The 13,075-nt window shown below is 40.9% G+C and overlaps 1 protein-coding gene across 1 annotated transcript in view; it reads right to left on the reverse strand.

Annotated features, from left to right (window-relative positions):
• The window catches only part of Mnat1 (MNAT1 component of CDK activating kinase), a 167,282-nt gene extending 154,615 nt beyond the window's left edge, over positions 1–12,667 (reverse strand). The window contains exon 1 of the mRNA XM_052739600.1: positions 12,466–12,667. Coding sequence (XP_052595560.1) covers positions 12,466–12,554 — 89 coding nt within the window. The 5' untranslated portion in view covers positions 12,555–12,667. The remainder of the gene's footprint in view (positions 1–12,465) is intronic.
• Positions 12,668–13,075: the final 408 nt, after the last annotated feature.

The raw sequence follows: 13,075 nt of genomic DNA on the forward strand, positions 1-13,075 counted from the left end.
AGACGGACAGAAATCAATGAAAGGCCAAATAGATAATAGAAAATAAAAGCTAACCACATTGAAAGCCAGATCCTTGAAGGGAGAAACAAAATTGACAAATCTCTAAATAAGGATAATAAAATGAGGCCGGGCGGTGGTGGCACACGCCTTTAATCCCAGCACTCGGGAGGCAGAGCCAGGTGGATCTCTGTGAGTTCGAGGCCAGCCTGGACTACCAAGTGAGTTCCAGGAAAGGCGCAAAGCTACACAGAGAAACCCTGTCTCGAAAAACCAAAAAATAATAATAATAATAATAATAATAATAATAATAATAAAACGAAAATAAAAACTGATTTTTTATAAACATTAAAAGAACAATATACTATGAAAAACTTTATGCCAACAAATTCAACAATTAGAAGAGAGCAAATTCTTAAGAAACTGACAAGAGACAACATTATATTATATAATGTTAAAGACATTAAATTTTTAAAGACCTTCCCTAAAAAAAAGACACAGGCCCAGAAGCTTGTATTGGCAAATTCTATTATGCACTCAAAGAAAGAATAGCATCAATAGTATATAACATAAAATTTCAAAATATTAGGCCAGGTGGTAGTGGTGCACGCCATTAATCTCAGCACTCGGGAGGCAGAGGCAGGTGAATCTCTGTGAGTTTGAGGCCAGCCTGATCTACAGAGTGAGATCCAGGACAGGCTCCAAAGCTACACAAAGCTACTCCAAAGCTGTCTCAAAAAACAAAAAACAAAAAAATTATAAACTATTTGGGGAAATGATATGCCTTGTGCTAAGTAACTAATAACAACCCCATCCCTCTGGATACATGTTCTACAGCATCCTTTCCCCAGCTACGGGACTTACTACCATATAACTGAATAAGACATGTCCAAGATAAGATTTTTATTTTTATTTTGTTTTGTGTAACTCACTCGAACTCACAGAGATCCACCTGCCTCTGCCTCCCAAGTGCTGGGATTAAAGGCGTGTGCAACTACACCAGGTCTCCAAGATCAGATTTTAAAACAGAGTTGCTGGGCTAGAAAGATGGCTGAGCCACTCAAAGCATTTGTTGCTCTTGCAGAGGACCCAGGTTTCAATTCCTAACACCTACGTGATGGCTCACAACCATCCACAGGCATGCAAATGATGCACACACATGCAGTCAAAAGCATTTATACACACAAAATAAATAAATAGGAAGAAATAAAAACACTTGTTTCCATGCTGGGGACTTAGCCTGGGGGAAGCCACCCTACCATGAGACAGGCAACTCAAGTGGAAAGAGCATGTGCAGATCTTCCCAGGCCTGCCGATATCACAAGCAAATGTGATGTCTGATTACAGCACCAGTAACAACTGCAACTAATGTCATACTTAATGGTAAAAGATTTCATTTCATCCCCACCCCAAAGATAAAGAAGAAGATAGTGCCCATTTTCACCACTCACATTCAGCACCAGGCTAGAGGTTGTACGTCATGCAATAATCTTTTTGTACACTGTGAAGTTGAGTCTTTGTCAAGGCGCCTTCTGATTGGTTTAATAAAAGAACTGACTGGCTGGTAACTAGGCAGGAGGTATAGGCAGGAAAGCCAGAGGATGGTAGGAAGGGCAGAGTCTGAGGAGTCACAAGCCAGACTTGGAAGTTCATAGATGAGATAAACGAGCCTTGGGGCATCATGTAGATTAATAGAAATGGGTTAATTTAAGTTGTAAGAGCTAGCTGGAGACAAGCCTAAGCTATCGGCCAAGCATTTATAATTAATAATAAGTCTCTGGATGGTTTTTTGGGAGTGGCTGCTGAGCTCTACCTACCGTTGTAGTTTGCATTAATACTAAATAATGGCATGCATGGTGGCACACACCTGAAATCCCAGCACATGGGAAATGGAGGCAAAAGATTCAAAACTTCAATATTATCCTCAACTACACAGAAAATTGAGGCCAGCATAGGATATGAGACCCTATCTCAACCCCCATTCAAAAAAAAAAATCCTGACTGAATAAAGTTCAGAATGAATGAAACAAACCTGTCATATTTACAAATAATATGATTGCTTTACACTGAAAATCCTAAGGAATCTACAGGCCAACTGCTGGAACAAATTCAGCAAGACTGCAGTATATAAAACTACTACAGAAAACTTGAATTCTTATATTAGTATCAAATATTAGAAAGTGAAATGTAAAAAAAAAAAAAAGTAGAATGAAAAACTACCTGAGAATAAATGTAGTAAACAAAAGACATCTGAGACGGCTGCTCCGAACACTACTGCCCACTGCTGTCTGAAGTAAAGACCTGAACAAATGAGAGGCTACTGTCACCTCCCAGGCGGGCACACTCAGTCGTTTTTTAAATAGCAGTTAATGTCAACCCCAATCAATTCTCTAGCAGGCTTTTTTTTAACTTATCGAAATGGTTCAAACTTTACATGGAAATTCTAAGGGCATAGAATAATCAGAGAAACTTTTTTAATAAGATTAAAAGAAGTTGGGTGGTGGTGGTGCATGCCTTTAATCCCAGTACTCGGAGACAGAGGCAGGCAGATCTCTGAATTCAAGGCCACCCTAGGCTACAGAGCGAGTTCCAGGACAGACAGGGCTGCACAGAGAAACCCTGTCCAGGTGTGTGGGGGAAGGAGGGGTGCTAAAAGATTCACAGTACCCTGATTCCAACATTTACTACAATATTTTGGTAATCAAAGCAACCTGGGTATACTGGCAAAGTTACATATAATCAGTAAGGAGTGAACTCAGAAATAGACCCATTCTTGACTAATTACTGCCCCTGCCTCATTGGTTTCTTTCTGAAAAGGAGTTTCCTTAAGTCTATAGCCCTGGCTGTCCTGGAACTCACTTTGTAGACCAGGCTATCCTGGAACTCACAGAAATCTGCCTGCCTCTGTCTCTAGAGTGCGGGGATTAAGGTATTCGCCATCACCAGCTGGTAACATAGGAAATTTTATAAGGTGATAAAAAATATGATGGTTTCATGGGTGCATATTTAAAAACTGATTAAACTATGTACTTCAAATGTGTGTTTTTATTATATCTTAATAAAATTGAGAAAAAGAAAAGAAAAATGGTAGCATTTACCGAAACTATAAATATGCACCCTACTTCTGGAAATATACCCTATTGAAGGCAGGTGCAGTGGTGAGTATCTGTAACCTCAACACTTGGAAGGTTCAGATGAGATACAAGTTCCAGACTCACTGAGGCTCACAGCAAGAACCTGCTGCAGGAAAAGAGGGATGGAGGGGGGGAAGAAGAAAGGAGACGGTAAGGGGAGGGAAGGAGGGAGGGAGGGAAAGGGAGAGGAGGGGGAGGAAAGGAGAATGGGAAGAAGAAATATAGTCTATTGGGGTTGATAACGTGGTTTGACGAGAGCTACATTACCTTGCCATCACCATAAGAATGAAAAAGAAAACTCAAGTGCAGAAGTGCACACCTATAGTCCAAGCACTCCAGAGGCTAAGATAAGAGGACTACTTCAAGTTCAAGGCCAACCTGCATGACATAGTGAATTCCAGGCCAGCCTGGGCTATGAAGTATGTCACTATTATGAAAAAGAGGAAGGGAGGGAGGGAGGGAGGGAGGGAGGGAGGGAGGGAGGGAGGGAGGGAGAGCACGAGCAAAGGAAGAGGGAAAGGAAAGAAAGGAAGGAGGAAATGTATCATTTATACTCACATATACCCAAAGATACTCAGGCACAGAAATTGCTACCTGTGGTTACATGGGATGACCAATAATCCTCAGTGTATTTGAATTTTCCATTATCGCAAACATCAGTCATTCTGTAACACTTGAGACTGACAACATCACTCTAAGTAATAATCACAATACATAATATATTATGTGCCCAAAGAACATTAGCTACCATGTGCCAGGTTCAACATGGCAAATATCTTGTAAGTGAAACAATAACTGGAGTGGGGATCCACCACAGTGGTAGAACAGGTCCTCAGCACACCCATACTCCAGTGCCTAGAAGGAAAAACATAAACCCTGAGCTTATTTACTCTTGAGACTCTTTCATGAAATACTACAGTAATCAATCTAGTTGGGCCATGTTTTCAATAATGTCTAGTTTATTACATACTAACTCCTTCACATAATGTATGTTTAGTTTCCATTCTCTTTCCAAATAATATAAATCCAAAACACATAAAATAAACAAGAAATGCAATGTATTTTCCAAGGAAAAGTTAGAAGTACTAAATTACCCTAGTCATGGTTGTTATCATCAAGAGGATTCCCACTATAAAGTGTATGACTTTGCATTTAATTGAAGCACATTACATAGATCGCTTTTTGCAATTAACCTCCAAAAGAAATTAAACATTAATGAATGCCTGAAATACAAATAAGACATTCATAATCTGAATAATGCAGAAAGAAACATCTATTTCAACATATATTTTAGATCTCTAAAATACATTGAAATTACCTTAAGCAAGGATTATTTTCCTTTTCTTTTTGAGGTAGTCTTGCTATGTAATCCAGGATGGCCTACCATCTGCTATCCTCTGCCTCAGCCTTCCTGGTGCTGAAATTACAGGCATATGCCACCATGCCCAGCTAAAAGTATAAATTTTTTGTCTTTAAAATGTTGCGGGCACTGGGATGCAGCTCAGTTGATAGCGCTTGCCTGACATGCACAAACCCCTCCTCGGCACCAGGTAAACTGGGTGTGGTGGTGCACCCCTGAAATCCTAGCACTTGACAGGTAGCAACAAGAGGAACCCAAGTCCATAGCTTCAGAGTGAGTTTAGGACTAAGCTGGCACACATGACACCATGTCTCAGCAAGTAAACTGAACTGACCTTTACGAACACTGCTTATTGGGCTGGGAAGACGGCTCCACAGCTAAGAGTGGTCACTGCACAGAACAAGGACCCGAGTTCAAACTCCCAGCACCAGGCAAAAAGCTAGGTGTGCCAGGCGGTGCACGTGCGCCTTTAATCCCAGCACTCGGGAGGCAGAGGCAGGTGGATCTCTGTGAGTTCGAGGCCAGCCTGGGCTACAGAGAGAGTTCCAGGACAGCCAGGGCTACACAGAGAAACCTTGTCTTGAAAAAAAAAAAAAAAGCTAAGTGCAACTACACGCCCTGGTAACTCTAGGGCGAGAATGAGGGAGATTGCTGGGACTTGCTAGCCACAGCCTAGCTTCAGATTCAGTAAGAGACTGTCTCAAGAGCACAAAGTGGAATGTGATAGAGCAGGACGCACGCCATCTTCCTTAGGTTTCCATGTGTGCACAGGTGAGCACGCTCGTGCGCACAGACACACACACACACACACACACACACACACACACACACACACACACACACGCGTCTATTTGCTCATCAGTGTCAAGGACAGATCCCTTTGCTATCAATTGGGCAAAAAGTAAGTACAGATACAGAATTTGTATTTATTAACCCAGTATTCATATATATATGGCCCTGGCTGTCCTGGAACTTGCTATGTAGACCAGGCTGGCCACCACTCATAAAAACTCACCTGCTTCTGCTACCCAAGTGCTGGGATTAAAGGCAATAAGCCACCAACACCCTTCAGTAGTAATTTTCTTAGATTTATTTATTTTGTCGTTTTATGTGCATGAGTGTTTGGCCTGCATGTCTGTGCACCACAGGCATGTCTGGTGCCTGCGAAGGTGGTGAGATGCCATACGGTACCAGGAATTGAACCCTGCTCCTTTGCAAGAACAACAAATGCTCTTAACCACTGAGCCAACTCTCGAGCCCCAGTAATCATTTTTAAAATATCAATTGAATATGACATATTTGGCAACATCTGAAACAATACTAAAATTTGAGCCTTGTTTGTTTAAAAACAACTTAGTTATGGCAATAAAGTAAACACTATGGGATTACTTATGAAGAAACAATATTGAATACTGGTAGATTTCAAGGCATTTATATTTTAATGGGATGAGTTGTTTACAAGTAAATCAGAGTTAATGTCAGATGCAGTTTGCTTCGGATACCTGGAATTAGAATAGCAGGCCCATTAAATATATATGAATCCATGATGCAGAAACACTGCACCATATTGATGGAGCCCTCATTAATTTTCAATGATGTAGCTAGCCACTATCATATTTGTGTTCTAAAAAAAGGGGGTATGTAATCATTTGCCTTCATCTCAAAATTCTTGTTTTTTACATGTTTCAATTTAGTTAAATAAAAATCTAACACTCCAAAGCATTTCTACTGAAGTTCATTAAACTTTACATTTTCTTTTCTATTTATAGAGAAAATACAAAATATACATTTATATTTGTACATATATAATGTGTGTACACAAAGAGTATCTCTTGATACACAACATGAAAATGAAATACAAGAAGTGAAGGTACTGAAATTACTTCCTCTCAAAAGTAATAAAACTCATTGCGCCTTCTTGTCATCTAACTGTAGTTATGGAATAAATATTGACACTGTTTATAGACCAAAGATAAAGACGTGGCAAAATGCAGCAACGGCCCACAAAACCATGACTAAATATTTAAAGTGTTGGCAGTGGTTCTTGTTTGTTTGTTTGTTTGTTTGTTTGTTTAAACTAGCACCCTGAAAAATAAAATGTAAACAGAGAATTCCTCTAAGTTGATGAAATTTGCCTTGATAATATAGTATTTTCATTTAATGGTATTTTCACTTTATCCATAGAATTTCAGGGAATCTTATTTAGCAAACATGATTAAAATTTAACTGAATAATCCCTAACAAATGTATACACAAAAGAGTGAAATGGGCTTTCATTTCCCTGTGTGTCTGAAAAGCAGGATGGGTACGGAGTACAGGTAAGACCTTTCCATTTTCTAATTAACAGGTCTTCCAACTCCCTGTCAATCCTGTTAATAAAATAAATAGCATTCTGCAGCCTGTACTTTTGTACAAATTCCTCACTAAGCCCAAGAGCCAAGTCAGACTCTCCTAAGGGGCTCTCCCCTTCTTTTCCCCCCTCATCGGCTGACTTGTACATCATTTATGCATTTGAAATCAACCAAAAATTTTGTTCCCTTGGTGCTAACCTTCACCAGTTTAAGACATATCCACTAATCAAAGGCCTTTTTTCTAACCAGTTAGGTTGCAGGATTTCAAGCTTCTGGCTCTTCTTCTTCTTGGGTCTCACTACGTAGCCCTGGCTAGCATGGGACTCTCTAGATAGACCAGACTGGCCTCAAACTTACAGAGATCAGGCCATGCATGGTGGCGCACGTCTTTAATCCCAGAACTTGGGCGGCAGAAGCAGGTGGATCTCTGTCAGTTTGAGGCCAGTACAGCCAAGACTATGCTGGGAAACCCTGTCTTAAAAAAAAAAAAAAAAAAAAAAAAAAAAGTCATAGCGCTCCACCTGCCTCTGCCTCCCAAATTCTGGGGTTAAAGGCAGGCACCACACCTGCCAATAGGGCAAGTATCTGTTAATTATTTCTTTAACAAAGAGTACTTTTTTTATTTTTCAAGACAGGGTCTTTCTATGTAACAGTTCTGGCTGTCCCAGAACTCACTTTGTAGACCAGGCTGGCCTCGAACTCACAGAGATCTGCCTCCCTCTGCCTTCCAAGTCCTGGGATTAAAGGCATGTGCCACCACTGCCTGGCAACAAATTATACTTTTTAACAAGTAGATTATTTAAAAGAATAACATAAAGCCACTTTTATACCTCAATTACAAAATTTTTAAATGATTTTATTCTTTTTTTTTTAATTTTATGTGCATCAGTGTTTTGCCTGTATATGTCTGTGTGAGGGTGTCGGATCCCCTGAAACAGGAGTTACAGACAGTTGTGAGCCGCCGTGTGGGTGGGTGCTCTTGAACCTGGGTCCTCTGGAAAGGCAACCAGTGCTCTTCACTGCTAAGCCATCTCTCCAACCCATCAATTACAAATTTTTACAACTAAATTTTGTTGTAAAAATACAAACTAATTTCCTCTGCGTCATTCAAGAGAGCTAAAAACACAGGGGGTTGGGGGTACAGAGGAAGAAACAATGGTTGCCATTTTTTTGTTATATGACTACTCTAGGAGTGTTTAAAAACTATTTGAACACAAGATTCACCTAGATAAGTAATACAAAGTAGGGGTCTTCTCCCCACCCCGAAAAAATTATAACAGGGACCAGAATTCTGTATTTTAAATAGACATCTCAGATGACTCTTTAATATGACGCAAGTCTGGGAATCAATGACCTGGAAATTTATTGAGTGTACAAGAAAGACTGCAAAAATATCAATTACTAAAGAGCAATAACTAATAAATTACTGTTGAGCCTTGCTTTTTTTTGTCTTTGAAAATAGATTTAACACATTGAAGCAAACTATCTCCAGGCTTACTTCTCATTAAATTATTCCCATTCCATATACCATTTTAGGCTCTATTTGCTAAGTAAAGTAAGAAGCAAATTCACATGCCTTTAATCCCAGCACTCTGTGTATGCATACGTGTCCTAATGAATTCAGTTGGACTTTAATTGTGTAAAGGAAGAAAATACAAACTCTAGGCAGTTATTCTGGAGATGGGTAATGGTTGGCTTTTGTTGGGTGCACATTATATTCCAGACATATAGAGGAGGCAGAGGCAGGCGGATCTCTGTGAGTTCGAGGCCACTCTGGTCTACAGAGTGAGTTCCAGGACAGCGAAGATTTTTACACAGAGAAACCCTGTCTCGAAAAACCAAAACAAAAAAAAAACAAAAAAAAAACAAAAAAAAAAAAAAAACACCAAGCAAATTGTCAGACTCCTAAAACTTAAACCCAACCAATCATTTTTTATTACATTTATTTACTTCCTTGGAGGAAAAGAGTGTGTCTCAGAGGTCAGAGGACAACTTGCAGGAGTTGGTTTTCTCCTCCCACTCTGTAAGTCCCAGGGATTAAACTCAAGTCACCTGGCTTGATGGCAAACACAATTACCCATGAGCCATACTGCCAGTCCAAGAAGCTATTTTTTAATACAGAATATTGACAATATCTCTTTATAGGTGAGAGTAAATTAATTCTTAAATTTACTTGAACTATGCCTCAAGTAATCCCTTACAGTGACCCTGTAGGGTAAACGCAACTATTAAACTATTAGAGTGAATGACTAATTTTCACATTAAATAGCCAATCTAGGATTAAGAGTCAAGAGGGCTATCATAATACTTATTAGATACACTTCATGCCCACTAAAGAAAGAAGTGATAAAAAAAACAAATTAATTTTATTTCTGTTTGTATTTATAATCTAAAGGCCAGGCGATTAATATGCCATTGTGTCAGACTCTTACAGAATAAAATAATTTGCATCTGAACGAATAATCCTTAAGGTTTAACATACAATTTTCTATTATCTGTTTGAGGCTTAGGGCACAAATTTGGCAATATGACTTCCTAGAAAAGAAGCCCTGAGGACTACAGAAATGACTCAGAGGACCCAGGTTCAATTCCCAGCACCCACACAGTGGCTCACAACCATGTAATTCCAGGTCCTGGAGATCTGACTCCATATGGAGAGGAAAAACACATGTAAAATAAATCTTTAAACAAAAGTCCTAAAAGGTGTCCATAAGGCCAAAGACCCTATGAAACTTTCTGATACCAAAGTTCCCTCCTGCATGTGCCCCAGGATCAGCACTCTGAAGGCCAGGATAGTAGGATCTTGAGTTTGAGGCCAGCCGAGACTACCTAGCTAGTTCAAGGCCAGCTGAGCTACAAAGCAAAGTCCTGTCTCAAAACCGGGAGGGGGAGTGGGGAGAGGGGTGCTGGAGAGATGGTTCAGTGGGTAAGAACCTGTTCAAGCACAGGGGCCTGAACTCAGATACCAGTACCCGATAAAAAAGCTGGGCATGGCCTCAGGCACCGGTAACCCAAGCACTATGAGGGACACTTAGCTAGCTCCAGGCTTAATGAGAAAGCCTGTCTCAAAGGAATGAGGCAGAGAATGACACAGCAGGACACTGGGCATCCTTCTCTGACCTCCATGCATATACCTACACACATGGGTGCACAGACACACACACACACACACACACACACACACACACACACACACACACACGCGCGCGCGCGCGTAAGCATGGTGGTGCATAGCTAATAACACCAGCACTCAAACTAAGGCAGGAATATCAAGAATTCAAAGTCTGATTGGCTACAAGACACATTCGTGGTCAACCTAGGCTACATGACACTGTCTCAAAAAAAAAAAAAATAATAATAATAAGGACTGAGACAGCCCAGAGATTAAGAGCACTGGCTGCTCTTCCAGAAGACTTGGGTTCAATTCCTAACATTCACATGGCGGCTCACAACCATCTGTAGCTCCAGTCCCAGGCGATGCTTTACTGAATAGGTGGAGATCAAGTGTGGGGAAGTTGGAGTGGCTGAAATTCAGAATACAGCCAATTCCTCGACCAGAGACTCATGGAGGATACCCACAAGTCTTCTAACAACCCCAAAGAATGAGTGCCTTCTCCAAAGCTTTCTACCCAAAGAGGGTGCTGTTTCCTAATTTGCACACTACTATATATTACTTAAAATAAATGAGCATCACTTACTAATTAGTCCCACCAACAAACGTATTAATTAAAATGTTAATCTGATAAAACTCAATATAACTAACAATTCAGGTATAATACAGAGGGCAGAGAAACACAGTAAACAAAGTCAGAGAGAGTCAGCAAACAAAATTCAGATTCTTGAGATTCTTCAGTAGCAGGACAACTCCATCACGAACTATCCGGTATAACAGAAAATAAATGGGACAGCTATATCACAGACAGACAGACAGACAGGCAGGCAGGCAGGCAGACACACACACACACACACACACACACACACACACACACACACACACACACACACCCCGACTGGCAAAAAGAATGTTAAAAGCCAGAGATGGGGAGGAGTTCTATGAAACACTGTCATCTAGATATGACCCAGCCGCTCCCATCTTGAGTGTACAGCAGCAATGGACATTTGTCCTTCAACATTCCATCACAGACAGAGATGTCCAGGTGGTGGGGGTGGGGAAAGAGCATTTTTCAATGGTGCAGCCACTGGTGGAGTATTTGGGAAGAAGTTCAAAGGGAAAAGAAGGGGAATAGAGTAGGTAATGAAGGATATGATCCCATACATTGTGTTGTGTGTGTGTGTATATACACAAATATGTATGGATATATACATATATATTTCAAAGCTAAATGAAAAATTGCAGGGAAATTGAACAAAACTTCTCCAAAAATCTAATAGTCTGCCAGTCACAGTAGCACATACTTGAAATTCCAGAACTTTTAGGCAGAAGAATTTAAAGTTCAAGGCCAGCCTGGACTACCAATTGAGGTCCAGTCTTTACAAGTACCTGATAATATACCAACAGTATTCCCCCATTTCCATTTTCCTGCACTCCAGTCGACTATCTTTACTGTATGTTTAATCTTAAACCATTCAGTCACAGCTACACTGTCTAAAATAAAGGTTAATTAGGAAAAGGAACCGATTAATGAAATTAATAATCCCATTATGACAATTATAAATACAGCTCATGGTACAATTCATGCCTAAAGACCTTGTCTAACACACTGTAATCCTTTCATAAGAAGATTCAAACTATAGGAATACATGTGCTGAAATTTTTGTAGTACCTTCAATCTCAAGCCACCTTTTACTAAACCACTCCCCCATAAAACTCTGACAAACACTTGGACCGATTTCTGCACTTATTCTTCAAAATACACAAAATCACTCTCCCTCCTTTCACCACCAAGCAACCAAAATGCACCTACTTCCTAGAGTCACTTCCTGGGTTCCAGACCTCAAGACCCACGGTCCTGGGAAGTCTCAGGATCATTTCCTAGGATGAGGGAATGATACCCGCATAAACTCACCGTGAGATTGCTCATGGTGAAACGCTACAGTGCCTGGAATATAATGTGCACACAATAAAAGCCAACCATTACCTATCTCCAAAATAACTACCTAGAGCCTGTATTTTCTTCCTTTACACGATCAGAGTCCAACCGAATTCATCAGGACACGTATAAATACACAGGCTTTTCCAATTAACTCATTCAATCAATAGCAACAGAAGACACCCTTAGTAAGTTTTCATAGCATTTCTCTTTTCAATTAAAAAAAAAAAAACATTTCGTAAGGAATTAAACACTCCAATCCCCCCACACTTTCAGCCAGAGAGCTGTCTGGAATCTTAACAACACAAGGCGTGGAAACTGTCCAGATGTTCACTAGCTGGAAAGACAAACTCCTGCGTGCCACAATCAAAACTTAAGTTCAAAGTAGGCCAGAGACGCCCGGGGCAAGGGGCTACAACCCTTTTAAAGGAACGACGCTCCCTTTTTCCATTTTTTTCCGCTCGATGTTGAAACTAACCACACCCTTCATCCCCCCCCCCCCCCCCGAGCTGCCTCCTAGAATCTCCCAGGACTGTCCTCCCACCCCAGGAATCCAGGGTCTCCAGACTTACAGAGTGTGTCCGCACACGTTCACCATCAGCTTCAGCGAAGGGTTCCGGTATTTGGTGGTCTTACACCTGGGGCAGCCCTGATCGTCCATGGCGTCTCCTCTGCTTTGGCTTTTCCGCGACGCCGGCTTCAACCACTGCCACCTAGGAGCACCCCCAGACCCGACGTCAAGCGGGCTCCTACCAACAGGCACTTGGCCGGAATGGTCCTTCGCGAAAGAGCCCCGGCTGGAAGCCAGGCGCTGCAACACAAACGTTCCGGGAGCGCGTTCTCAGGTCCCGGCGCTACAATTCCATCATAACCTTAGGTGAGGCGGCTCAGTATCTTGGGATGGGAGAAGGGATGCTTTTAAATTATACACCCCTTGCCCAGTTACATTTTACAAGGAACCACCTCGTGTTAGGAAGATAAATTCTTGTGTGGTTTGGAAACATCCACATGATTTCAAAGATTTATGCTGGGCTGCAGTCAATTACACAGACTAGTATCTTCTTTCAGAAAATTGGAGACTCTTTACTGCATACGTCTTTATGCCTGTGTAATCGAAACATAATTTGGTTCACATATGTAAAGATTTAGAAAAATACTAAGTGTGGTGGCCCACACCTATAA

The sequence above is a fragment of the Peromyscus californicus genome, unplaced genomic scaffold (genome assembly GCF_007827085.1).
Source record: "Peromyscus californicus insignis strain IS unplaced genomic scaffold, ASM782708v3 Scaffold_15__1_contigs__length_86483966, whole genome shotgun sequence".
NCBI lineage: Eukaryota > Metazoa > Chordata > Mammalia > Rodentia > Cricetidae > Peromyscus > Peromyscus californicus.